Source organism: Haemaphysalis longicornis, unplaced genomic scaffold (genome assembly GCF_048455015.1).
Source record: "Haemaphysalis longicornis isolate Haplotype H1 unplaced genomic scaffold, Haemaphysalis longicornis Haplotype H1 scaffold_1, whole genome shotgun sequence".
NCBI classification, from domain to species: domain Eukaryota; kingdom Metazoa; phylum Arthropoda; class Arachnida; order Ixodida; family Ixodidae; genus Haemaphysalis; species Haemaphysalis longicornis.
Genome location: NW_027526203.1, coordinates 327,162,000 through 327,186,992, shown reverse-complemented (window position 1 = coordinate 327,186,992; position 24,993 = coordinate 327,162,000). Strand labels below are relative to the sequence as shown.

General features: G+C 46.3%; 1 protein-coding gene across 2 annotated transcripts in view; it reads right to left on the bottom strand.

Moving 5' to 3' along the window:
- LOC144151878 (cytochrome P450 4V2-like) overlaps positions 1 to 24,300 on the bottom strand; it is a 46,138-nt gene extending 21,838 nt beyond the window's left edge. The window contains exons 1-4 of one of the 2 annotated variants that reach the window (XM_077683049.1): positions 23,702 to 24,300; positions 19,780 to 19,892; positions 19,609 to 19,694; positions 15,955 to 16,145 (exon numbers count right to left, since the gene is read on the bottom strand). In XM_077683049.1, coding sequence (XP_077539175.1) covers positions 15,955 to 16,145; positions 19,609 to 19,694; positions 19,780 to 19,892; positions 23,702 to 23,933 — 622 coding nt within the window. In that variant the 5' untranslated portion in view covers positions 23,934 to 24,300. The remainder of the gene's footprint in view (positions 1 to 15,954; positions 16,146 to 19,608; positions 19,695 to 19,779; positions 19,893 to 23,701) is intronic. The other variant, XM_077683042.1, reaches the window with a different exon arrangement.
- Between the last annotated feature and the right edge of the window lie 693 nt (positions 24,301 to 24,993).

Here is a 24,993-nt window from a genome sequence, read left to right as displayed (position 1 = left end):
CCTTCTGATTGGAGCCGATCATCTTTGGAAATTTCTTTCATGTCAAGTCCTGCGCTCCACAGAGAACAACAGCTTGGCAGCTATAGAGACAAAGTTTGGATGGACATTCGAGGGTCCTCTCAGCATTGACAGGTCTCTGACTATGGCGACAAACGTCTGCATTTTAAAGATTGGTTTGGAAAGCGACATCAAACAACAAGCAATTTTTGAACAGTTTTGGGAGCTGGGCGCCATTGGAGTCACCAATGAAGAGGGAATGAAACAAGAAGAAAGCTCATTCACCCTTGCAAGCATCGAAAGAAAGGGAGATCGCTATGAAGTGTCCCTGCCGTGGAAGGAACTCGCTACCGAACTGGCAGACAACAAAGAAATGGCTGTGAAGCGGCTAAAGAGTCTCACAAAGAGGTTGTGTCGCAGCAAAGAACTGGCAGAAGAATACGACACCGCCATCAGATCCGCCATGAACGAAGGAGATGCGGAAATAGTGGAAAATGAAACAGCATCTGAGCATGTGCACTACATGCCTCACCAGCCGGTCATTCTAACGCAGTCAAAAGCAACTAAACTTCCTGTAGTGTTCGACGCCTCTTCCCATGCACCGGAAGAAGCTTCATTAAATGAGCACCTCGAGAAAGGACAAAAGCTCATCAGCAACATGGTACGCATTCTGCTGCGCTTTCGCTTGCACCCCGTCGCTCTCGTCGCGGACATAGAGAAAGCCTTCCTGCAGATTATCGTGCGACCACAGGACAGGGATGCCCTAAGGTTTCTGTGGTACAGCGAAGCACCCCTTAACCCGGACGCCCTACCAAATGTCGAGGAATGGAGAATGCAAAGACTACCATTTGGAACTACAGCGAGTCCGTACTTGCCAAACGCGGTCCTCTTTCGCCATTTGGAAAACTAGGGCGTCGTACTTCGGGAAACTGCGGCTGTACTCAGGGACTCTTTCTACGTCGACGACTTGGTCAAGGGGGCTAGCACTGCGGAGGAGTCATTAAAGATAGCTGCGAAAGCGCAAAAGATAATGACTGATGCAGGAATGCACCTGAGAAAATGTCATCCAATTCAGAGAAAGTCAGGATGGCACTCAGCGATCAAAGAAGTAGCGTTCCGGACGAGCCGCAAAAAGTGATGGGCCTTTTGTGGACGCCCTCCACCGACGAGATGTCCATTTCAACCGCTGCCGTTCTAATCAGCGCATGCACAGGAGTCAGCACTAAACGCGCGGTACTACAGGCTTCAGCGAAGATCTTTGACCCTTTGGGATTAGCGGCGCCTTTTGTGGTACGAGCTAAAGTGGTTTTTCAGCGCCTATGGGAGAGAGGAGTTGGCTGGGATGAGCAACTACCAGACGATCTCGAAGTGGAATGGCAAAGCTGGTGCTCAGATCTCACTAACGTCAAACAGCTCTCTCTCCCACGCTGCACACTGCCTAACGGCGAGGCAACTTGGTAGCTGCACATATTTTTTGATGCAAGCCCGAAAGCTTACGGCGCCTGTGCGTACCTACGGACGCAAGTTGACAACGAAGTGGGTAACGCCAACCTTATCTTCGCGAAGTCCCGAGTAGCGCCGTTGAAAGCGATGTCTCTGCCTCGGTTAGAGCTGATGGCTGCCCTGATCGGGGCACGAATGGCTAAATACCTCCGTACTGCCTTTAATAAAACAATCGCAGTGTATTTCTGGTCCGACTCCACGATCACCCTCTGTTGGGTCGAAAGCACGGCCAAGCAATGGAAGCCATTTGTGGCAAATAGGGTGACAGAGGTACAGAGCTTCAGCAGCCCAGAAATTTGGAGGCATTGCCCGGGCACCGATAACCCCGCTGATTGGCTGGCGCGCGGGATGACGGCTGGATCCGTCAGAGCACAGGCACTTTGGTGGAAAGGCCCAAGTTGGTTGCAACAGAACTCTCAGTTCTGGGCAGCAAAAGAAGGCGATAGTACGCGCCACAGCAACGAAGTAGACGACGAAAAGCGGAAGCGCACAACCCAGCTTCTTACAGAGACTACCTATACGACCCCTTTGCTACAAGCAGAAAAGTTTAGCAGTTACACACGTTTGATAAGAGTGACTGCGTGGGTCTTGCGGTTTGTGAAAAACTGCCACCAACGCAACGAGGGTGCTCCAATGTATCTCACAGTCGATGAAATCCAAGAGGCCAGTAACACCAGGATTCGTCATGCTCAATGCAACGACTACGAGCATGAGATTGGAGCAATTTCTCGGGGACAAAGCCTGCCGGTAGACTAACCTATTACACAGTTTCAGCCTTTTCTTGATGATAAAGGATTGCTGCGTGTGAAAGGGCGTCTTCAGTTTTCAAAGGTATCCGAATAGGTAAAGCACCCGATCCTTCTTCCGAAAGATCCCGTGATAACCAGACTTATAGTAAGCGCTACTCATTTGCGAACACATCAGGGAGGCGTTCTGAACACGATGACAGAACTCGCGAAGTTTTCTGGATCCCGTGCTGTCGGCAGCTGGTAAAGAAAGTAATCTCACGATGCTCCGTGTGTGCCAAGCACAGACTCAAACCACCTGCTGCACCAACGGCACCTCTCCCCAGTGAAAGAGTGAATCGTACCGAGGCCTTTCAAGTTGTAGGCATCGACTTCGCCGGCCCTCTCATCATCAAGACTAAAACTTCCAGCGAAAAGAACTACATCGCCCTATTCACGTGCGCAACGACGAGAGCAGTTCACTTGGAGTTGGTTTCCAGCCTAACGACGGAATGTTTTCTTCTGGCCCTTCGACGCTTTGTAGCGCGCAGAGGTCTGCCGGGAACTATTTACAGCGGCAACGCCTTGACGTTCAAAAGGCCATCGAGGGACGTACCAAGTCTCTGGGACATCCTTCGCAGCAGTGACGCTGAAGACTACTGCAGCTCTCAGCGCATCACGTAGAAGTTTATAATAGAGAAGGCTGCCTGGGGGGAGTGGCTGGTGGGAGCGAAAGGTCTAGTCCGTAAAAATTTCCCTGCGGAAAATTCTCGGACGTCAAAGCCTGTCCTTTGAGGAGCTAACCTCGGTCCTTGCCGATGTGTAAGCAAGCATCAACTCGCGCCCACTTACCTACGCCCTATAGGAGCCAGGGGAGGTATAAGTGCTGACACCATCTCATCTGTTGACGGGTAGAAGACTGATAGCATTACCCGTCTCCTTCAAACCTCGGTTCATTCATCTACAGCAACGGACATCAACCGTGGCTGGAAATACCGAAGGTCGCTTATCAACGCCTTTTGGAACCGATGGCAGAAGGAATACCTGCTACAGTTGCGGTCGGCGCACCTGATACCCTCGCGGCAAGATAACTTCCTTTCGGTGGATGACATTGTGATTGTGCTCGATGGCCATGCAACGCCACACATGTGGAAAACCGGACGAATTGTTGAAGTTTTCAAGGGACGGGACGGAGCAGTGCGGTCTTGTGCTGTAAAGTTGTCAACTAGGACCCCTCTGCGACGTCCTGTGCAGCTTCTATACCCTAGGGAAACCGAAGTAAAACGAGCGATTCTCATTTTTACGGGGGAGGATGTAAGAAATCGCCTCAAGACCAACGGCAACGAAGAAGAACAAGAACAGACAGCCAAGCTCCACGAGAAAGCCGAAACCCGAGACGCACCACGGAGCGCCAGCGGGGTCGGACCCATCCCGAGAGAGAGCTTCCCCCTCACCCGGGAAGATAAGTTTCGGGGGGACTCTGCATTGTGACTTCGACCAAAGAAGACGTGTTGTTTCTGTACGAGTGAAAGTAATACAGTTTTTTTTTTCATTATATTTAACCCCCCACTCTCGTGTTGACCTCATTGTTTTTATGTAACTCAGTTTTTTTTTTGAGAAACAGACAATACGGGGTTTGCTGACACTCCCATACGAGAAAGTATAGGGTGCCAGTATGGGGCAGTATTTGTGAGAGGCGAGGTAGAGGGAGGTGTTCATTGCATTCAGTAGGTTTGGCGGGGGTAAGATTTTGTTTGTAGTCGTCGGAATATTTTAGCTTCAGTTCTGGATAGGTGTGGGTCGGGTGCTGGGAATTGGCGCCCGAGCCGGTAGTGGGTGAATATGTGGGCGTATTTTCGCAGCAGCGTAGCCTTGAGGATGTCGTCAGCTTGTAGGTTCTCACCCTCTTGAGAGAGGGCAGGTTGTTTATAGGCGCGGTCAGCGGCGTGTTCCTATTCATTTCCTTTGAGTGATTCGTGGCCAGTTGACCCGACAATCGGTAGTTCTGGAAGATTTTTAATTTGTGTTACTATAGCCAATGCTGATGGGGATATTCGTTCAATCAGGAAATTGCGGCATGCAGCTTGGGAGTCGGTCAGTATAACTGTTCGCAAGTGGTGGCGGCTAGACTGCACACAGTGCTCCGTACCCAGCCTTAAAACCATCCAAACAAGTCAAACTGAACACCGCGATAAGGCAAGACTGCACTAGGATTGCCCCCAAAACGGCAACAAAAAAGGTACTACAACTTGGCGTCCACAATACATGGGAAGAGATCCAAGAAGCGCATCAAATTTCTCAATTCACGCACCTCCAACTCACCACCACGACGAGTGAGCCTCCACTGACTAGGGTATTCGACCCCACAAAAGCGAACCGAGAACACACGCATTTCAGGGCCCACTCGGCAATACATCAGAGTGGCGCCAATACCACGTAACATGTATCTAACCTACAACAAGGCACAAGGAACAGCAAAGGCACGAGCGATACATGTAGAGTATGATCACCTCCCCTTCACTCGCTATGCAGACGCATTTCATACCCCCAGAAATCTGCCCACGATGCCAGTATGACCGACACCAACGTAAAAGAATTAACAGCAGTCTCGAAAATTGAAAAATCCATAGAAACAGCTGAAGAAGGTGCTATCTCTCTAGGCGGCACAGCTTTCGAAGAGTATACAGTTATACTGACAGGCTCCAAAGCTGACTATAACTAAAAAGTGGGAGCCAGTCATTTCGCAAAAGAATGGCTCCAATCAACGCTGTGAAGGTGGTTGGAAAGGAAAGCTTTAAACGACACCCACAACAATTGTCCATCCGAAGTCACTTTAATTGACCCACGTGGATCTACAAAGAGTGAAGCCACAGATTCTACCAACTGTTACCTGGAATTCGCGGGTGTGGTGTCCCGAACGCAGCAGCAACGTCGGCCACGGCCGGACTAGAGCGGCGGACGCAGCCGCTGTAGCCCGGCCGTGAGTCGGGAGAAAGAAAACGGAGAGGAGCGTCTTTCGAAGGGTGAGACAGCGGAACCAGCCATCCTGATGTGCTAGCTTGGGTCTACACCACATGCCGGCACAAGCGCAGACACCGAAACATTACAGCATGCGAGCTAGTGATTCCCATTTATACCGATTTGAACTAGGTAGTTTAGTAAGCTTGAGGATTGCAAGAAAGCTGATAGAGCTGTTCAAATCGCTATTTATCAGAACCAGTTGCTGCTTTCGCCTTTTGTGATACCTCTTAAAACACAACCGAAGTGGTGTTCACCAATTTAGAAAACGGAGTCCCATTCGTGGCAAGCACTGTGCAAAAGGTAGCGTTTCTCTAGCGGCCAGATGTTTGCATGGGGTTTGTACATTTTGTTTTCCCGCCCTGCAAAACAATCCTTAACGTATGTTTTCCGTAAGACCACTTAATTCCGTCAGGTACGCGTTACGCCGGAGGTGCTGTCGAACAAGTTAATCAACCCGTGCGAAGGCAGCGCGCAATGGACCCGAAGCTTTGCGACAAGAGGCCCAAAACAACCGTCACTAAAGCAGATGACAGAGCCGCACCGCCGTCGCCGCCGCCGGCGAGCAGGCACTTCCGCGCGGGGAACGCCGGGTAAATTCGCCGCGCCACCTACAGCGGGCTCCGTGAGGGAACCTGTCCGCCCCCCCTCCCCCCACCGCCGCCTTCGCCGCGTTGGGAGTTTGTAGTCCCGCACGCCACGAAAAAACCGTTGACTGGTAGAGCTATAAAGCTTTGCTTTAAAAATAAAGGCACCCTCAAATCTCCCACTTCATTGCAACGCGTGCATATGCCAACCGTTGTCTTAGAATCCAAGAGTTGAATTGATACGGCAATCTAAAAAGTGCTACACATCGCACACGCCTTGAAAATAAGGAAATCAAGGCGCACATGCCTGGATCCCCGTGCACATGGGCACATGTATCATCTCCAGGCAAGAATGCGACAATTTCTGTAATAAGAGGGAATTGAAAGCTGCCGCGTTCTACACTTTGTTCTTTTGTATTTTTAACGTCGTGCTTTGGCCGCGCAGCGTATGAGAGGAGGTTTAAAGATGGGAAGAGATTTGAAAGTAGGAAGGCAAGAGAAAGAGAAGAAAGTAGAAGGAGAGGGGCTGCCAAAAGCATAGATGGCCACGACATCGATTGAGTGTTTCACGTTGAGAACGTAAATATTGGACGACAAACTCTACTTTCGGTGCTCCAAGGAACAAACTGGTGAATTTTAAAGCGCACTTTTGATAAAAATGTATAGAGAAGGCAGCGAGGTTTATCGCATGTTAAAAGCTCCCCGAACATATTGAGCCAACTGTTCAATGCTTCTTTCATACTTGCTGCCCCCCTGTTTTTTTAAAGACGATAGTCTTTCTTGGGCTCCTTAAACCCAGAAATTTTGGTCTGTCTGTATGTCTGTGTGTCTGTATGTCTGTCCGTCTGTCTGTCTGTGACTCGATTCAGCCACCCGGCCAAAGCAAAACAATGCCTGCCCATGAGTCTTATATAGTCACAGCTAAATCTACCCGTCTATGTCCGGTGTAAGGTTCATACTTGTCAACATTGTTGAAGAAGAACAAGACATTACGCAAATATGAGACAGCAAATCAATACAGAAGTGATATTTGCAGTGTTCCTTTATAAAAAAATCAAACATGCTTGCTTTTGCGAAATTAAATACTTCATCAACTGCAGAAAAAGAATTCACTTCTCCGTCGCCTACTGTCGCCCGCGCCACTATAGCTTCTTGCGCCATTTTAAGAAATCAACCGGCAACAGTTACGCAAAATTCCACTAGATAGGTTCCACGTCCTGCTTGCAACGCACGTGGAGTAGGGAAACGCGGTTCTATAAACGTTGAAGTAGGGCGCCTCGATTAACGCGCGTCTCCGCCGTACAGCAGCGTTCGCATCGAGACACCCGGTTTGGAGCAGTGGAACGCGGGAAATTTAAAATGATTTAAGCAAACCTTTGGCCGCTTTACCTTGGGAGGAGCGCGACGCAAGAGGAACAACATGAGAGGTGAGCGGCAAAGCGAAGGGAGGCATTTACTTCGCAATAGCCGATAAAGACTATCGTCTTTTGACGACATTTGCAACGAAAGGAGCAGATACGCGGCCAATTTTTTTAATTATCTACCAACTGAGAGGACTGAAACTGCTCATTTTGTGTCTGAAATAGTGCATACTTCTGCTGCGCGCAGTGAAGGGGAAGTAGAAACTGGAGTGTGCAGGAACCTAAATTCCCATCCTGCTGTAGAGAGTTGGTTGTTTCATCTAATCAATTCTCAGTATAAGGCGTTATAAAATTCCTTTTATGGCTTCAATACATTTCCGTAAACCTGGATTTCAAGTCCGATATTATTCTGAATTTCTACCATGTGATGTGCACTGTTCATATTACCGCGAACCCTCTGGTTTTTTTATTTGCGTGTTTTGTTACCAGCGTCTGGTTGCGCCGAGCAGTCTTATTACGTTAGTAGTCAACCACGCGTTTCCGCCTTTCATGCCTATGCCGCGGGGGCATTCTGATTTTATAGGAAGAGTGTATCGCCGGTCGTCACTAGAATGGAATGTTCGTCTTTGATCGCCAATGTTCTAGAGACCTATTCCATTGTTTTCGAAGGGAAACGCCATGGCATTCGATTCTCCGACAGTCGCCTTTGCACGTCATGTTGTTAACTGCTCCGTCGCTGCTTGTATAACCTTTGAGTTCATACTTGAGCACACGTTCGCTCCAATAAACTTTAGCTCCCTGAAGAAACCTGCGTCGTCCTTGGCTACGTGACAATATCATTAAACTTTTCCACCAATTTTAGAAAGGATCAGTTGTAAATGGAAAATAGCTATAACTTATCGATAAGTGGAACACTTGCTTGGTCTTATAATCGATCATAACTCACGCAAAGGCGGGGGGGCAGGAAGGTATTGCTGTAGTTTAAAAACCTATTCACTCACACGCGGAAGGTGAAAGGAAATGTAAGTCCGCGTACGAAGGACGTAAATTTGTTTGGTACGAGGCCCAACTTCATATCTCCCTCAGCACACCTTAGTTTGTGTGTCTACATTTACATGATTACGGGATGTCTGTGCATCGTGGGGTCGTGAAGTATTTCACTTGAGGTCGGGCAAGAACCGGGTTGAGATGCTGGGAATGAAAAACTCCATGAAATGCTTCGTTTCTGTGGGACTCGACGAGGAAACCCGTCAGTTCGTCTGGAAGGCTTGATTCGTCACTCTTTCGCCACGCTGAAAAATGCTGTTAATAAAATGGGCTAAGGCCTTCATACATTTATATCAGGCTCTTTATATTACCCCTGGAAATTTCTTGCGGACAGTGTCTGTCTGTGTATTAGTGGAGCTGCCTTTAAAGGGTAATGGTAAATAAAGCGTTATAGGCATACAGGAGGCATTGAAAAAAGGCCCTGGGGCCTTCCTACTCTGGTATAAAACTCCTTATACGGCACGTAAAAAACGGCTCACCAACACAGCATGTGCGTACCAGGGAAGCAGTATTTCATGGAGTGTTTATAGACTTGTGCAGGAAAGCGGCGTGAGAAATTAATGATGTGGAGGAGTTATGCGCCGATATGGCGAAACTCCTCGGGACACTTAAGTATGCTTGCTACTTTGAAATCCAAAGCCCGGGGATAGTTATCAGACTTCCTTCTAGGAACGTTATATTTGGGTCTGGTTCTTCGCTTTGGTTTCTTGGTTTGTCGCAGGCCATTAAAGGAGCCATGAAGAGAAAATGCAAGTTGGTTTTATTCGAAAGATTTCGTGTTTTATAGTGCCCCCAGCGCTTGTCCGGATACAAACGGTGCTTTATTCACTGAGAAATTAAACAATTTCGGTTAAAATTTTGATTTTCCCGCTCAATCGTGCGTTTTCGTGGTCCCAAATGACATCACAGGAACTGACCGCTTTGCAGCCTAGAGTCCCTTCATTCACGCATCCGCCGTACAGGGTAGAGACACGTATACGCCGGCGCCGCCATTTTCAGTTGCTCGCTCGCCGCCGAAGCAAGTCATTGTGTCAAAACCGCGCAAAAAGTATAGCCGCAACGTGGTTTACTGAAGAAGTTTGAATCATATTGTCTGTTTTGCGTTGCTAGGTCTCGTGGGAAACGAAAAGAATAACGCGTTGAGCCAGTTGGCCCAATTGCGGCGGCACGGGACCGTTCAAAGGTTGTCTCCACCCTGCACAGCGGTGTTGGTTTGTTCCCGCGTTTCTTTACGTTCCGTAACCTAGATGGCGCCACCATACCGTGGCAAGCGTATGGTTTGTTTTAGCCCGCATTTAAACCTGGCTTGTTTTTGTTCTGGGAGAAGATATTCGTTCCCTGAAACAGTGCTCGCTCGACAAATGGGGTCACGTTAGACATCGTTGCTTGCGTCAATCGGCCAGTGTCGTCTGAGACAACCCCAAGCCCCGTAGTGCTGTGCAGCTAAACCAAGCATGCTGTGCGCAGTACGAACAGCAGAACGCATCAGTACTTCTATGTTTACATGTGCTTTCGTAACTTCCACTGTTTGTTCCATCATTCTTATTGCTTTGTAAAGAATGTGCCCTAAATTTAAGCGCAAATCGCTCGTTCGTCTAGTTTGTAAGCTCTACCTAATTTGCATCTGCTTCTGCCAGCCTCCGCCAATCGCAGAGCTTAGCTCATGTGACATCATAGGTTCTGTTGCGGGAAATGAGCTGGTGGGTCGCATGACCATTCCCGTTTTTCCTAATTATGTAGCTTATTTGAGCGAAGTTTACGTTAAAAGTGATGTCAGTATGATTCTAACGAGACAATCTTTTGAATGAACCAAACTTGTGTTTTCTCTTCATGGCTCCTTTAAGGCTTTATACGTGGTCACAAGACGCCGAAAGCGAACGCGAAAAGTTGCTGCTGTCGTCGTCAACGTCTACGCAAATGGTACGAAAAGTCACGTGACCTCAGCGGTGGGAACTGCGCCGTGGAGGAGCACGGTGGGGCTCTGGCGCAGTCACCCTGCTTAGCAGTATTGTCTGGGTTGAATCTTAATTTTTTATAGGCTTTTTTACTGTTCCATCCTATTTGGCGCCCTTTCTTTTCTTTCGTATTCTTTTTATGCTAATTACTTATGCAGGCACACTGGCGACACTTCACTCCACAGCTTTCCCGAAAACTTCTATATCTGTGGATGAAATACACCTTTTCTTATCACCTGCTTTCACGCACACCTGTCATAAGGCCCACACTGGGTATATTTTGCTCCATCGCTGGCAACGTACAATTGTAGCAAAGCGGTACATCACGCTCCTATTCTTGAGACCCGGATCCAAATGGCATACGCACTCAACCGTGTTTATCATTTGCTCTTTAAGCGCTCCCATTTTTTGACGCACCAAAATAACGGCAATGACAACAATGCCAGTTTTATATCGCGCAGTAGGGCACTTACTGACTTCGCCTTAACAACTCAGCTTTTTGAGTGACTGGTGGTCCCTAAACTCCTTAAGCTCCACCTGTGCGCGTGGAACAAGGCTTTCTAACGAAATGTGTGAAGAGAGTACATAAAACACAAAGAAATTCACCCAGTTCCACCCAGTGTGAAACCTGTTGAACCAGCGGAGCCGTGGTTCTCTGGCGTCGGCTCGAACGTCCTCTTCCCCTCCTGTCGGGGGGACAGGAACCTGCCTCTGTGAGACCACTGGGCCCTCTATTGGTGGGTATGCTACCTACTGGTGAGGCGATTCCATGACCCATCGATAGAGGCCGCGAGCGGGTCAGGGAACCTGCTCCTACTTCTGCGTGACTCGGGACCTACAGCAGACGGACGAAAAGACTCGATCTACAACAGCTCTGCTGCCGAAAACACAATGAGACGAGGAGCCCCTCCTTGCTCTACGAGTGCGTGCTATCGTGTCGCCATGGCGCGCCAGAAGAATTAGTCGGCCTGCTTTTCGTCAAAGCTGAAGGAGCGACTCGAGCTGTGTCTCGAGATAGAAAGTACTTCGATGTCGCATGTGCTGCCAGCTCCTGCGAAAAGCGCTTCCAACCATGCGAGTACGACAACGAAAATTCAGAACAGCGTTTCCACAGGGGCGAGATGTCAGCGCTTCTTTTAAATCTTGTAAGTATGAACCAACCAGCCTAAACCACCGCCTTAAAGCCTGCAAGGCCAAAGAGCAGGAAGAGTGCAATGCCAAGGAAAGCAATAATGCTTTCGCATTCAAACCACGAAAGCAGACTTATGTGCCACGAACTGTTTCGTCAATTCGCCCTTGCGAGTTTCCGGAAATGCTTATCAAACAATGCTCTTGCGCTTGCTAAAATTTAAGTAAAACGGACCTTTGTGCCTGACGAGAAACTTGTTTTTAGCTTTTAGACCTAAAATGACCACAAAATGTTCTAGAGAACTCTGATTTCATTCTTAAGAGATAAGAACACGAGATCGTGTGAACGCTTGAACTTCGAATCTTTTAAATTTCGTGGCATCGACAGTTCAACAACAGCTCGAATACTATGCGTTTTTATATAAAGAAAATTTCGAGATCCCTGCGCTGCCAAACCGTCATTTGTACAGCGACCTAATGAAACAACATTTATGGGTGAACATTTTAAATAATTCAAGAGGGTGTTGGGGTAGAGGTGACAGTGAATCGAGGGAGAAGGTGGTCGGTTCGTAAATGGGCCCATGTGTAAGAGGCATATAAATGTACGACGTTTTCTGCATTTAACTGTCTATATAGGGTGCCTGCGTTGTCTTCTCCTTTGTCTTTTGACTTTGTTGGGCTGTGAGAATAAAGATCGTCCAACTGGTTCAATTTTGGGTACTTCGAAGAATAAATTGGAAGTATTAAAGCCGATCGTTAAATGGAAAGAGTAGGGAAGAAGTTCCCCACGTGATGGAAGTGCCACAATCATAATAACTCAGCTACCCCAACCTTGCTTGCACAGTTCTGGGGACCCCGTTCCTAAATGCTTTACCCACGGCAACGATCGAAGAAAACGCACATTTTGTGACTGCAACAGCGGAAGCCCTATTCACGGCGCAATGAACGGGAAACCTAAACTATATACTCGCGAACTTAAATTCCCGGCTAGCTATATATATGTTGTGTAATCTTAACAAGCCTCTGTTTGTGTTGTTACCAGTGTCGCCACTGTAGTTGGCAAGAAGTTTCGCAAGAAGTTTACGAATTTTTTTACCTGTAATCCAATACAAGAAAGCTAAGAGTTTCCGTGATGATGTTCATGTTTATGTTTTTATTTAGCTGTTATTTTATGCAAAATTATGCGTGTTTTCTTTTTCCCACCAGTTCAGCACAGACAGTAGACTCCGGTTAATACGAACTCGGGTAAGACGATCTGCATGGTTAAGACGAACAAGACTTTTGCTCTCTGTTAGCATACACAATGCAAAAAACTTCCGCTTAAGATGAATTTCTCATCATACGAACGAAATTTCATGGTCCTTTCGAGTTCATCTTAACGGGTGTCCACTGTATATATGAAGAACGTGATAGCAATCTACCTGCAACGTTATTACTAACAACCCCGAGCAACGCTTCCCATAAATGTTTCCTTTTGCACTTCCATGTATCCATTCAGATTTACCGCGAAAGAAACGACAACATAGGTTCAGCTACGGGGCTCTGTGTAACTACAAGTGGCACCGGTTTGTAAAACCCAACTTCAAGTCCTAGTTCAATCTTCACATATCTCGAATAAAATACACAGTGCACTGTTTCTATTGTTAAAATATTTTACCAATACTAAAAATTGAATGTGTGTACTAGAAAGGTAACTAGATATTATAACTAACGGGAATGACCAGTGTTGTACGGAACGGAGTTCCTGGAACTAGTTCCTTTTTTGGAGGAACGAAGGAACGCTGCCGTTCCATTAAGAGTGTGTGGAACTGTGACGGTAACTCGTTACGTTTACGAAAGAACGGCAGAGGGAACGTCGTTCCTTCGATAAACGTTCCATCGCTAGGGTTTGACTGTTTTAGTGACAATTGATTTAGGGCTGAAGCTAGTACAAAAAGCCACAGGCCACTACTGTGTTTATCTTCCTATAAGATGCCCAATTTTCCCGCCCTACCGCAGAACGTCGTGTCTCGAAAGTCAAAGTCAGAAGAATAACCACGCAGCGGGCGGCAGGCTGTCGGGCAGGCTGCGCCGGGTGCGCACGGCCATGTCGCTACGTCGTCTGCAGATGCGCATGAGACAGGTGCTTCGGTGCCCCTTTGATTCGTCTTCTGCCGCGAGTTCTTCTTTTGTACATAAGAGTGGAACACGAAAGCCGAGCACGAGAAGGCGTGTCTGCACCGTTTCTATAGCACGCGTGTTCTCAACAGTACAGGCAGCCGAGCCAGCCGAATGGTCCGCACGAGACTTCTCTGCTGGGCGTTCTCAGCGTTGCGCTCAACGCGTGTAAAAACAAGGCGTCAAGTTCCAAGCCTCGGATTCTTGAAATATTGCCGCTGCTGTGCACATCGAGGTGGGAGCTACATCTCATGCGCTACAGCAACCATCCCTGAGAGCTGCAATCCTAATGTGATGTTCTGACCTCGGACGTTCTATCGCCCCACGGCACGGACATGGCGCTCGAACGCGCCGCCGTAAACTTTCTCCCGCACAGACGGTTTCGTGATGTCCCAGGTTTGCTTTAACGATTTGTTTTCGAATTTTGCTGGGAGTATTGCGCCACCTTTCCTTAGCATCATAGCAGTGCGGCCACTGTGGTGCATTGTTACGGCCCAGATACGACCAGGGCTTCAGCCGGGCACCGATGGCAAGGCGAGTCGTGGTAGCGTAGCTGGCGGCTGCTGCCGTGCGTAGAGTTCATCCGTTCCGACGGCGAGAAGCCGGAGACCAAACATAAAAACTGTTTATTGCATGGCTAAGTGAATAGCATAAACTTACAGGAGACAAGGCTGCGACAAAGAGGCGAACACGAATTCTCAATTCGGCAGTGTAACATTCCGGAGCTCTGTTTTTGAGGGACCTATGTTCGCGCATGGGAAAATTTAAGGAGCAAACCACAATGGTCAACGTTATGCGCGCGGAACCACAGAGTGTTTTAACGGCCGTCAAACAAAATATTCACAAAACAACTAATGTCCTTGAAGAGGCGGGTTGCATGCTAGTACACGCCTATGAGCACAAGCGGAGGCGGTCTCCTGATCCTGAGGAATTTAACCAACTTATCCCCAATTACAACACGGTAGTACCTTTAACTGCTTTGGTGAAACGGCTCTTCAACATTGCCAATGGCGTGTTGAGGAAAAAAAAAACGAATCTGTCTGTCCGACACCAACATCGAGATGCAACTCTTGCTTAGTTCAAACAAAGGATTCTTCTGAATTTCGAAAATGTGTTCTGGACATTTGTTCCTCCACTCATACTCTAATATTGCATCACCATTCATTAAACGCGTGTGTATTGTTCCTTTCCATGTGGATTTTTGTGCAAGACATTTATGTTCGGGCATGTGAGTAAATCTCTTTTTGCACATCTGAAACCCAGTATCATGACTGCGCATTTGAAGGCCCAAGTGGGAAGCGCCATATATGTTGCACTTGTACTAGACGAGCACCACAGTTGCCCTTACATGACTGGAATCCGTCCGCTGCTCCATAAAAAAATTAGTCTAGGAGCGTTTTGTTGGATTCTTTTTATCTCCAGATAATCTGGGGCCGGTGGTGTGCATATTCGTAAAATATACGTAGTTCGATGGGAGCGTAAGATTGCTCACGTTATTTCGCCTCATGATTATCCGACACTACATTTTAATTTAAAAATTCAAATGTAACGTTAATGTAACGACTCGTTACAATGTTCGAAGTGTAACTGGAACGCTTTCCTTTCTCAGCATAGGAACTTGTAACGGGAACTCGTTTCAAAATTGGGAAGGAACGAGGAACGAGCTTTCGTTCCTATTTTAGAGGAACGTGTACAACACTGTGAATGACTTACCGATCCTATTCTCGGCCGCCGTTTTTTCTCAGGCCGGGTGCTGCTAAAAGGTTCTTGAAGTCGTTAAGCCATTTTGCATGGACCCAGAAGGTGCAATTAAACATAAGTATCGGCTCAAAGGGCGTAAATTTTCGTCGAGACACGCAGAGCACTGTAACCTCGCAATTAAACATAGAATTATACTTCAACATATACGTGATTATGGCGGAACAGTGCTAAGTGTCGTTATGACAGGATCAGAGAAAGATGTACTTAAGTCGACGTTTGACAGGTACGTAGTCGGAAAAGCTGAGCATGCCCACTCTATTTAAGGACAGCTGGCTCGCTCAGCTGCTCAAGATAAATTGACAGAGGCGTTCTTGCCCAAACAGCCCCGGGTAGAAAGATTGTGGAAAAAAAATTGGTAGAGACCGTTAGGACGCTTGCGTGTGGAATGGAAAAGCCCAGCGACGGCACCAGAGCACCAACGCGCTCCTCCACTGCACAGTATCGCGTTGGACGCACACGCTGCATTATCACAGACAAACACTTCCATGCCGAGAAGTAACCAGTGTGTGCGACATCCTAGCCAAGGCAGCAGAGACCAACCGCACTCCCCCACTGCGCAGTTTCCGCCGCAGAGGTCACTAGACTTTCCGCACTATTCGTGTTGATTCCGACGGTGACCACGGTCACTTTTAGTGTTCACTTTCACGTCTGACGAGGAGTTCCGTCGAAATAATTCAGTGGAAAAAATGCGGATGGGAGACGTGGTATAACTCACCAAAGAGTATCCCGAATCCCGCGAGCCGAACGGCGGGAAGGACGTCGAAAAAACCGTTTCCCACCATGGCGTCCAATCTTCGTACCATTTCTCGAGCTCGGCGGTTCATGGCGGGCGCGTATGCGTCCACGACACGAGAGTAAAAAGCAGGTGAGAGGTCCTTGCGCCGACTTCGCCATTTCTCTTTTTCCCTGTAGAAAGGCGAAAGAGAACATTTTTCGTGCCACAGAATATGTCCTGCTCGAGGAGTTTCTGAACAGAGGGTTGCTCAGAGATAGAGTACACAAACATTTTTGTTGCCGTGTTTTAAATAAGCAGTTTTAAAAAGAGTATGATTTGAAACTTCTCGTTTGGAAAGTTTTACTGGAGAAAAATTAGGAATATCAATCAAAATTTCATTATTCCCATATGTGTCAGCATTCCCAGGCGACAAATAAACCCGTATAACTTCAATTCACTGCGAACTCTTCCGCTTTTATATGTAAATTAAGCATGATTATTATGAGGTTTAACGCGCCGACGCTACACAGGTGATCAGGCGCACCGTAGTGAAGGGCTCCGGATTAATTTTAGATGCGACTGCATCTCATTCACTCGCCTTGTCCCTCCATACGGCGTTGTCCGTCCACACACCTCCCCCAACAATATAAAAAAAAAATAGTTAGCGGCGCCCGGTTTCGATCCGACGACCCTGTGGGCGGAACGCGAGGTACATGGTGCTCTTCCCACTGCGCCACAAAACCGAGACAGAATCAACTGCTACGAACGCGCCTTATATCCTTGACTCATTCAAACTACGTCAAGATGCTACTGATACAACGCATGATGGGGCAATGATTAACACTTGCAATAAAAGAAAAGAAGCTCCCACTTACAGCAACAATGATGGAGTAAAGGTCGTTGCGACAGCGAAGCCCCAAGCATACCACTTAGAGAGATTGACCAAGATTGGCCAATTAAACATAATAATAATCATAAAACATAATAATCATACGCGTTCCCGACACGTTTCACGCGATTTAAGAATCAATCCAACGGAAACACCAAGTGAACCCCACGATGCGTCGCATCTACACAGGGTTCCCCTCGCGGGGAGGTGGGCGCAATTTTTGGCCACATGGGAATATTTAACGTGCGCAGAACTATCGAACACATGGGAGTTCGCGGTTTACGCCTCGATCAGAAGGGGCGGCCGCGACTTGGAATCAAACCCGTGTCGCTTTTATATCCTTTATTCATTCATCCTTTATTCGAAGAAAGGATATAATATGTGTATAATAGCCTTGTTCTCCAATCGCGTGGACATGTGCACACGTAATTTTTCCGGAAACCGCCGGCCCTTTTGTCCGAAAAGTATGTTTTGAGGTTCCAGGCTCGCCGCAGAAGCGGCGAAGTGGAAAAAAATGTGTCCGGTCGAACAGGTGAAGTCTGTCTGGCGGGGTGTAGGGAAGTGTTAATGTTAGAATAATGTTTTGTCGTCGCTCGGTAGGAATATGTTTTACGGGAGAGCGTATGGTGCCGCGTAATTTCTTGGTATGGGACTAATCTACCCCAAACCGCCCAAACCTCCTCCTTTCCATAGGGCTTTGGGAGAGAGCCTTGGCCAGCTCTTGGCCTCGGCGGTCAGCTGTGCTTCATCAAAAGGGCTGTCGACGCGGTCCGACCTCAAGGCATTCTGGAATGAGGACGCCTGTATGAAGCTTTTCCTCGATTTATTAAAGTTTATTCTCTCTGTCTTCGAAAGATAGAAAGAAATATGAAGTGGGCCCCGTTTAGAAGATCAAGTGCTACTGTTAAGTTGTGAAAGTAACTGATGCGGCGTGAACTGTCAGTGGCTGTCCTCACACTTTTTAACAGCGGAGCTGTTCTGGCCATGACGACAGTCTTTGCTGGTATCGCGTCACGCTCCCTTTGGAGCGGGTTTACCCGCCGCGTAAAAAACGGTTCCCAAAATAGGAAAATTCATAAAGAAGTAAAAAAAAACACCCCAGGGCCTTCACATACTGACCAAAGATGGCTTATGTTGCCCATGAAAAGAATGTCTTCCCATCGAAGCCATTGTGTTTAGAGGTGAAGCAGACGTTAAGGGCAACGGTGTAAGCATGGTCTTAGTAAGCTGGCTTTCCCACATTGTGTGTTGCACAATCAAGCATGGGCATGTACGGAGGGGGACTCTGATTACAGAAAACGGCTCTAATTCTTCTGTTATCGAAAGTATCCCGAACACATTACAAAGCAATTAGCCGCTAAGACGACTCCACCACTAGGCCTCGTTTTATTTACTTGAAATAATGCGTTTTCAGTGAAATTATAAACGTTACAGAATTACTGTCTGCTGTCAATACATGGTCATCTATGGAGGGAGTATGGTTACAGAAAACGGCTGTAACGGCTGTTTTTCCGAAACTATTGGGAAACAAATTATATGACTATTAATTGCTAAGACGACTCTAACATTAGGAACGATAGATTTGCTGCCCATCTTTTTCACGAAGTGAAAGGGCAGTGCATCTTTTTTGAATATCCCATTTATGTGTCACACGAGCTTTGTATATCTTTTTTCACTACGGATTCATATATGGAGGAATATTGTGAGTGGTAGAAATATTTTGAGTAGGTAACCTTCTACGATCTTCACAAGCACAGCAACACTCAGCGCAAAAACAGTTCTGTAAGCACACCGAACTGAGTTGCAACAGTGGAAAATGCCCTGAATACGCTAAATGCAGAGTATGTATTAAATGTACGGTTTGATTCTTACTATTAGCGTTTTTTTTTTTTAGAAAGTGTGTGGAAATCTGTAGATCGTTTCCCTCATACCATCATCTTCTCCGACTTTATGACGTTCGCTGGAATTAGATACTTTCCAGTTCGCATACAGGGTAAAATAACGAACATGAACCTGAACTTTCCGTGCAAACAGCATTAAAGTGAATATATGCATTATATTAGCACAAATAAAAGCAACCATAAAATTTTTAATGAATCCCCATTGCAAATTATTGTGTCGTCAATGCGGTATTCAATTATGCGTCCGCAAAAACTGACTTCTGTTTGTTTTCCAAGCTTCCGCACTAAGTTCGTGCGCCTCACTTGTGCTACATAGTAAATAAATGAGAGATAAATTGATCTACACAACAACAGCTCCATACGGTTAGAAATAGTTAAACAATAGCCGAAAGATACACACTTCACATGCCAATAATGCGCGATAGTTGTGTTGGTTAAATATTTTAACGGCAAACGGGCTTCGCGAGGTCTGTCAGAGGAAAATTTCCCGCTGGTTGTTTCTAATTGTGCACTTCTAATTTTTTCTCTTTAAGGCCCACACTCTATTTGGATTGGCTTAGGGGTTACAGAGAAGGTTGAAGTTCGCTTTTCAGTATACTGATTATGGGCTCAGAATTGAGTAGTTGGTGACGTTTGGTATTTGAATTGCGCTACGTATACAAAGACAAATAGGAAGCTAACAGGACTGGGATGGGGCGCAACATTCCAGTCCTGTTAGCTCCCTTTTTGCCTTTGTATACGTAGCTCAATTAAGGGCGCTTTATTTTATGAGCGTAGCGCTTCTGCTTACACAATATGACGGGAGTTTAAAAACAAAGAATATGTTGCACCTTGCGGAGCAAACAAAAGGTTGCAGTCACTTACATTAATACCACGCCATTTCCCATCCATGGTCGCAGCATGTTGTACAGAAATGCTTTGTTCAAGTTGGTGTTGTTCGTCAGTAGGCGCTGTCGAAAACAATTCCACAGTGGCAGTGAAGGTTTGCCTTTCATGAATGGCTGTCAAAGACAGTGTCCAAGTAATTATACTTACTTCGACTGCTTTCGGTGTCGTAGCGATGAAGAATGGTTGCGGGCCGTAGTAAGCAACGGTGACGTCCTGGTGGTGTATTGTCTTAAACATACTGTCAAAGTAGTTGAACATTTCTGCGTATTGTTCACGCCAAGAAACAAAAGGTGGCAAAAATCAGTTTCTTGTTCTATTTCTCTGTTTGCGTAATACATTACACATTTGTTTGAGGCACCATTGAATGGTACCGCGTTTGTTTGTTTTTTCTACCCGCTGTTTATATCCAAATCAAATTTTGTTGAATTCATTGCATACAAACACAAGTAATCTAACATATTCCTATCCCAATCTTTAACGACTACTAGAAGAGTTTGCATATTGCTTGAGGTTTAATTTTCTGAAGTATTTTTACCAGATTAATTCAGCGAAATTCTACGAACTGTTGTGTATAAAAATTCTGTATTAACGAAATTTTATGAACCATTCGGTATTCTGTAATCGCTGAAAATGGTGGCGTCTTGTCATCGATGGGTCAAGAAATAAAAGGTAACACTAAATCACATGGTCGCAATGCGAGCCAGACGATCGGAAGGCCGTTGTTTAGACAAAGAATGCACGAGACACGTAATTACACGTAGCGTATTTCTTACGCAATGAGTTCATTTCATTTTATATTAGCATAGTTTTGTTGTAGCGGACATACAATGGCTAATTGGCTTTCTGAGAGGAGCATTAGGATAAATCTTACAACTGCTTAACCAAACGACATTCAGGATCCGAGAGTGCTTCTAAGCTGCCGTTACATGCCCCGTGTTTTGAAACTGCATTTGCTAATTACAATTACCAATCAATGTGGTAAAACGTTATCTGTTGTTGAGGGATATTAATATTGGTTCTAAAATTTCCATTTGTTTAAAAATCTGTACATTACAAAGCGACATTGTTCGCGTCTACTATACTACTCCCATGCAGCCCGCATTTCGTCATATTTTCCACAGGAGTGGCCGAGTTGTTAGAAAGAATTCCGGTGTGCCGAACATACTCGAATGTGATAACTTATAACTGTTTTCAGTGACGACCTCATTGCAATTTGTTTTGGTGTACGTAATGACAACAGAGTGTTACTGCTCTTCTGCACTACTTTACGCAACCAAACAAAGAAAGCGTGAGGGGCACCAGTTATGGTCTATAGTCTTGCAAACTCGAATATGTATATCTCATGCAGTACACTTCTAAAAAAGTACAACCTAGGAACAATACGGAGGAGGTCTTACTCGCATTTATACAAGATTATATGATACAGTTGGGCTCTCCGAACAATGACATAACACATCAGTGTTAGGAGTATTGAAAATACGGAAGCAAGGTCTGATAATCCGAAAAAGTTAAACTGGGCTTACAAGCTACCCGGAAGCGCTGATAACGGCACAAACAAAAATTACTTCTCTTCGTGCGGACCGTTTCTAAAAAGGCAGGATTAAATTTTTGAGCAGAACAAACTTCCGAAGATTAATTAACTGTGGGCAATAGACATAGAAAGAATAAGAACAACAGCAAGACTACAGGGACACAAAACATAAATGCAGTATCAAAACAAGTAAAAAAATCCTAATAAAGGGCTACTTAATTCAGGACTCAATTCAGCTCTCTGAACGGCTGGATGGAGTTCACTCCCGAGGCATGCAGATGAACACGCTCACACGCTCTTACGTCATGAGGTTTATTTTAATACATTGGTACTTTTCTTTCCGTTCAAATGCCCACCAGCATTCCATCATCATCATCAGCAGAGCAGCAGCCTGTCTACGCCCACTGGCCGGCAAAGGTCTCTCCCATAGATCTCCCATTATCCAGGTTCAGTGCTAACTACGACCAATTTATCCCCGCGAACTTCTTTATCTTATCTGCCCACCTAACTTTCTACCGCCCCCTGCCACGCTTGCCTCCTCTATGACTCCACTCTGTTACCCTTAATTATATGCTCTCGCCTTCGCATTATATGCTCTCCCAACGCCCATTTATTCGTTTATTTTTCCACTAATATGCCCTTAACACGCGTTTGTTCCCTGACCCACTCCGCTCTCTTCTTGCCCCTTAACGTTACCCCTGCCATCTTCGGTTCCATTGCTGGCTGAGTCGTCCTCAATTTAAGTTGTACCCTTTTAGTAAGCCTTCAAGAGTCTGCCACGTAGGTGAGTACCGGTAAAATGCAGCTGATATACACGCTCCTTTCCTTTGCATTTAGTAGAAGGCAAATGACCCCTGATCAAAAATAAAGAAAAACTTTGCAGCTTTTGGTACCCGAACCGCAAACGTCGAGGAAGAAATTTGGATTGAAGTGGACTGTAACAAGGGAACGCAAGAAATAGAAGAAGCGAGCAAGCTCATGCCACAATTCCGCGCCAGTAGCAGGAAACCGGAACGCCGACAGGGGCTACGGGAGGGCGCGTTGCAATTCGCTACACATCGAGCATCAGCGACGCCCTCGCAGGTATTTTCGACAAACACGGCGTGCGCATCGCGCACCTGTCCAATATCAAGCTGCGTTTCAAGCTGGGAAACAAAAAAAGACCACCATACCACTTAAAATTTCCAGGTGTTGTATACTACACAGCTTGCGCCAAATGCCACTCCCGGTTTAAAGGCGAAACGGGCGATCTGCAAAGAATATTCTCAACACATTCCAATGAGGCTCCGTTTCATAAGATCCAGCAATAAATGAACCCAACTCCGGGGCGTTGCCGGAATACGGAAGATGGGATAATCTAATGAATGACTTCATTGTCTGGAAAGCTGAAAGGAATGTCCACCAGCAGGCGTAATTTGTCTCACCTAGGTGTAGGCACCGGAACCCACCGTCTTAACTGCGGCTGTAATTCGCGCGATAAACTTCACGGAATGAACGGCAATTTATCGCAGAGCTATGCAGTTCACTGCGTCGCATAGTAGCAGGTATAGAAAGGCGCTCTTCCCAGTGCCACTACTTATTGTAAACAATGTGTACCCTTGGATATGGAACCGTGAAACTTGTTGTATCAATTGTGGATATCATTTTCCCCGCTGATAAGCTTCTAACAAAACAGGCCGTGCTTCTTCAAGCACCTCATAACTTCCAAGAATTAGCTTTTATGTTATGTCGGGCTCCTTGACGAATACTCAGGCAGGCGTGCGCCATCTCAGTGTTCTGTTTGCGGACTATACTTATTGTTTAAATGGCCCTGTAGTACTTGCTTTTGGTCTATATTCATCCAACCACGTTCTCCTGCACAAGGTACGCTTTCCCCATTTACCACCTACTTTCAGTGAGGTAGTCTTAACGGGACTTTAATTAAATTGTGGTGAGCATGTGTGCCAGACCAGCGAAATAAAAGTTTCTCCGACTAGCCCGTCATGCCGTGAAAATAATTTAATAGAAGCAATCGACTATCTACATAAACACCGAAACTGAATTATAGACGAAATATAAATTAAATTTAAACTTACGTCAGTACGAGTTATTGGATACGTTTACAAAATAACAGGAAATTATGGATAAATCGACGTGTCCCGAGCGCGTTTAGAGAGTATGTTGTATATGAAAGAATATTTTAGTAGGCTTGAGTACTATTTATTTATACATCAATATATTCTATTTGAGCTAGACAGGTGCTAGATAATCGTGATGTGTGACTGAGTGAAGCAACGTTTATGAGCTTTTAGTGCTCCTTTAAAGGTGCCACAATATCCCCTCCGGTAAGATACAGAGGTGGGTCCTTCCAATCCTATCGTTTGGAGAGTGGCGACATCCTGATATAGCATTTTTGTTTTGTTTACGTTGACAGCGGACTTGCAAGATTATGGTCGACGTAGCGCGCACAGCGTCACTGTTGAAAAGTGAGACCAAAAATGTTTCCTAAGGCAACATGCAGCAAGCTGGCGCTTTTCCGCGTTTTCTCCAAAAACGTACTTGCGGTCACTTTGAGATTGGGGTCCATTTTGGCCAGGCTCATCCACATTTCGATGGCGAGTGAGAAGGGCCACCGCTGCTTTGGGTGTGGCACGTTGCGCAGGCACCAGTACATGCGCATCCAGCGGGCTAAGACCGCAACAATCTTCGAGATAAGAGCGACGAGCAGGGGGAGCAGCACCAGTTTGACTGCCTGGCTGGTGGAAGCCGCCGTGGGTGCGGACAGCAGCATCGTCTCGTATACCGCCGTTGCAGGATCGTCGCCTGCAGGTAACTTTGACGCGTTAGGCTAGCTTTTTGTGAGTGAACGTAACGTTATCATTTTTATACCACGCGTGAACAGGAAGTCCTTCTCTCCCGAACAAACAATGAACGCCGCACGCTTAGCTTTGCCGCAAGCTTGTAGAGCTAGGAGACGGGGTCCAGGAGACAATGGTGTCCGCATGTCTCATAGGTGAGATAAGGAAGGAGCTTTGAAAGATGGATCCTTATTGAAGGAACTTCGGGGTGAACTTCCCTCTACATGCTGGTTTTGTGCCAATTCGTACACACATCGCTATACGGCAAATACATTGTGAGAAGCAATAAACGCGACCCCTCTTTTCCGGCCACTCTCATTCGCACCTTTGGTACCTCTCGCAGCGTCTTTGTTCTGTTCTTACCACTCATATTACTCCAAAGGAAACGAATTTTCATATCGAAGAATGTGGGGGGAGCAAGTAGGATCCATAATTTCGGTGCCGACGTTAATGGAAATGTGAACCGACCTGCGAGCGATTTATGGACAGAAAGGGGTTCCATACCTCCAATCGACACGTCACTGCTTAAAACTATATACTGCTGGTGTGACCGGCACAGTAGCAAGTCATGGATGTAAAAACGAGTAAATGTAAAGAAATGGCTTAAAAGACAAAGACGTTGAGGACGTATGTGCTGAAGTAAAATAAGGCCGTATCTATACGCCGATGTTCTAGACGTGTCATATTTGATTAAAATTTGACGGTTTTGGGGATTATGAGTGTCAAAGTAAAAAGAACAGCGGTGAATAAAACGTGCTGGATATCATATTTCCCAATCGCAAAACTTGATAGAAAATAATAACACTAGAAAAATGAACCCCTGCCAAGTCTGACCGCACCTTATATTGCCAAACTAAGAGTACGGATATTTTCTATGCCGGGGGACTGTAAATCACCAAGTGATGGGCGCTGATCATACTTGCCTTTATGTTAGCGCGGGACACTCTTGGAAAATGCCGTCGCTACGGTTTACTATAACGTTTCAGCACAGCC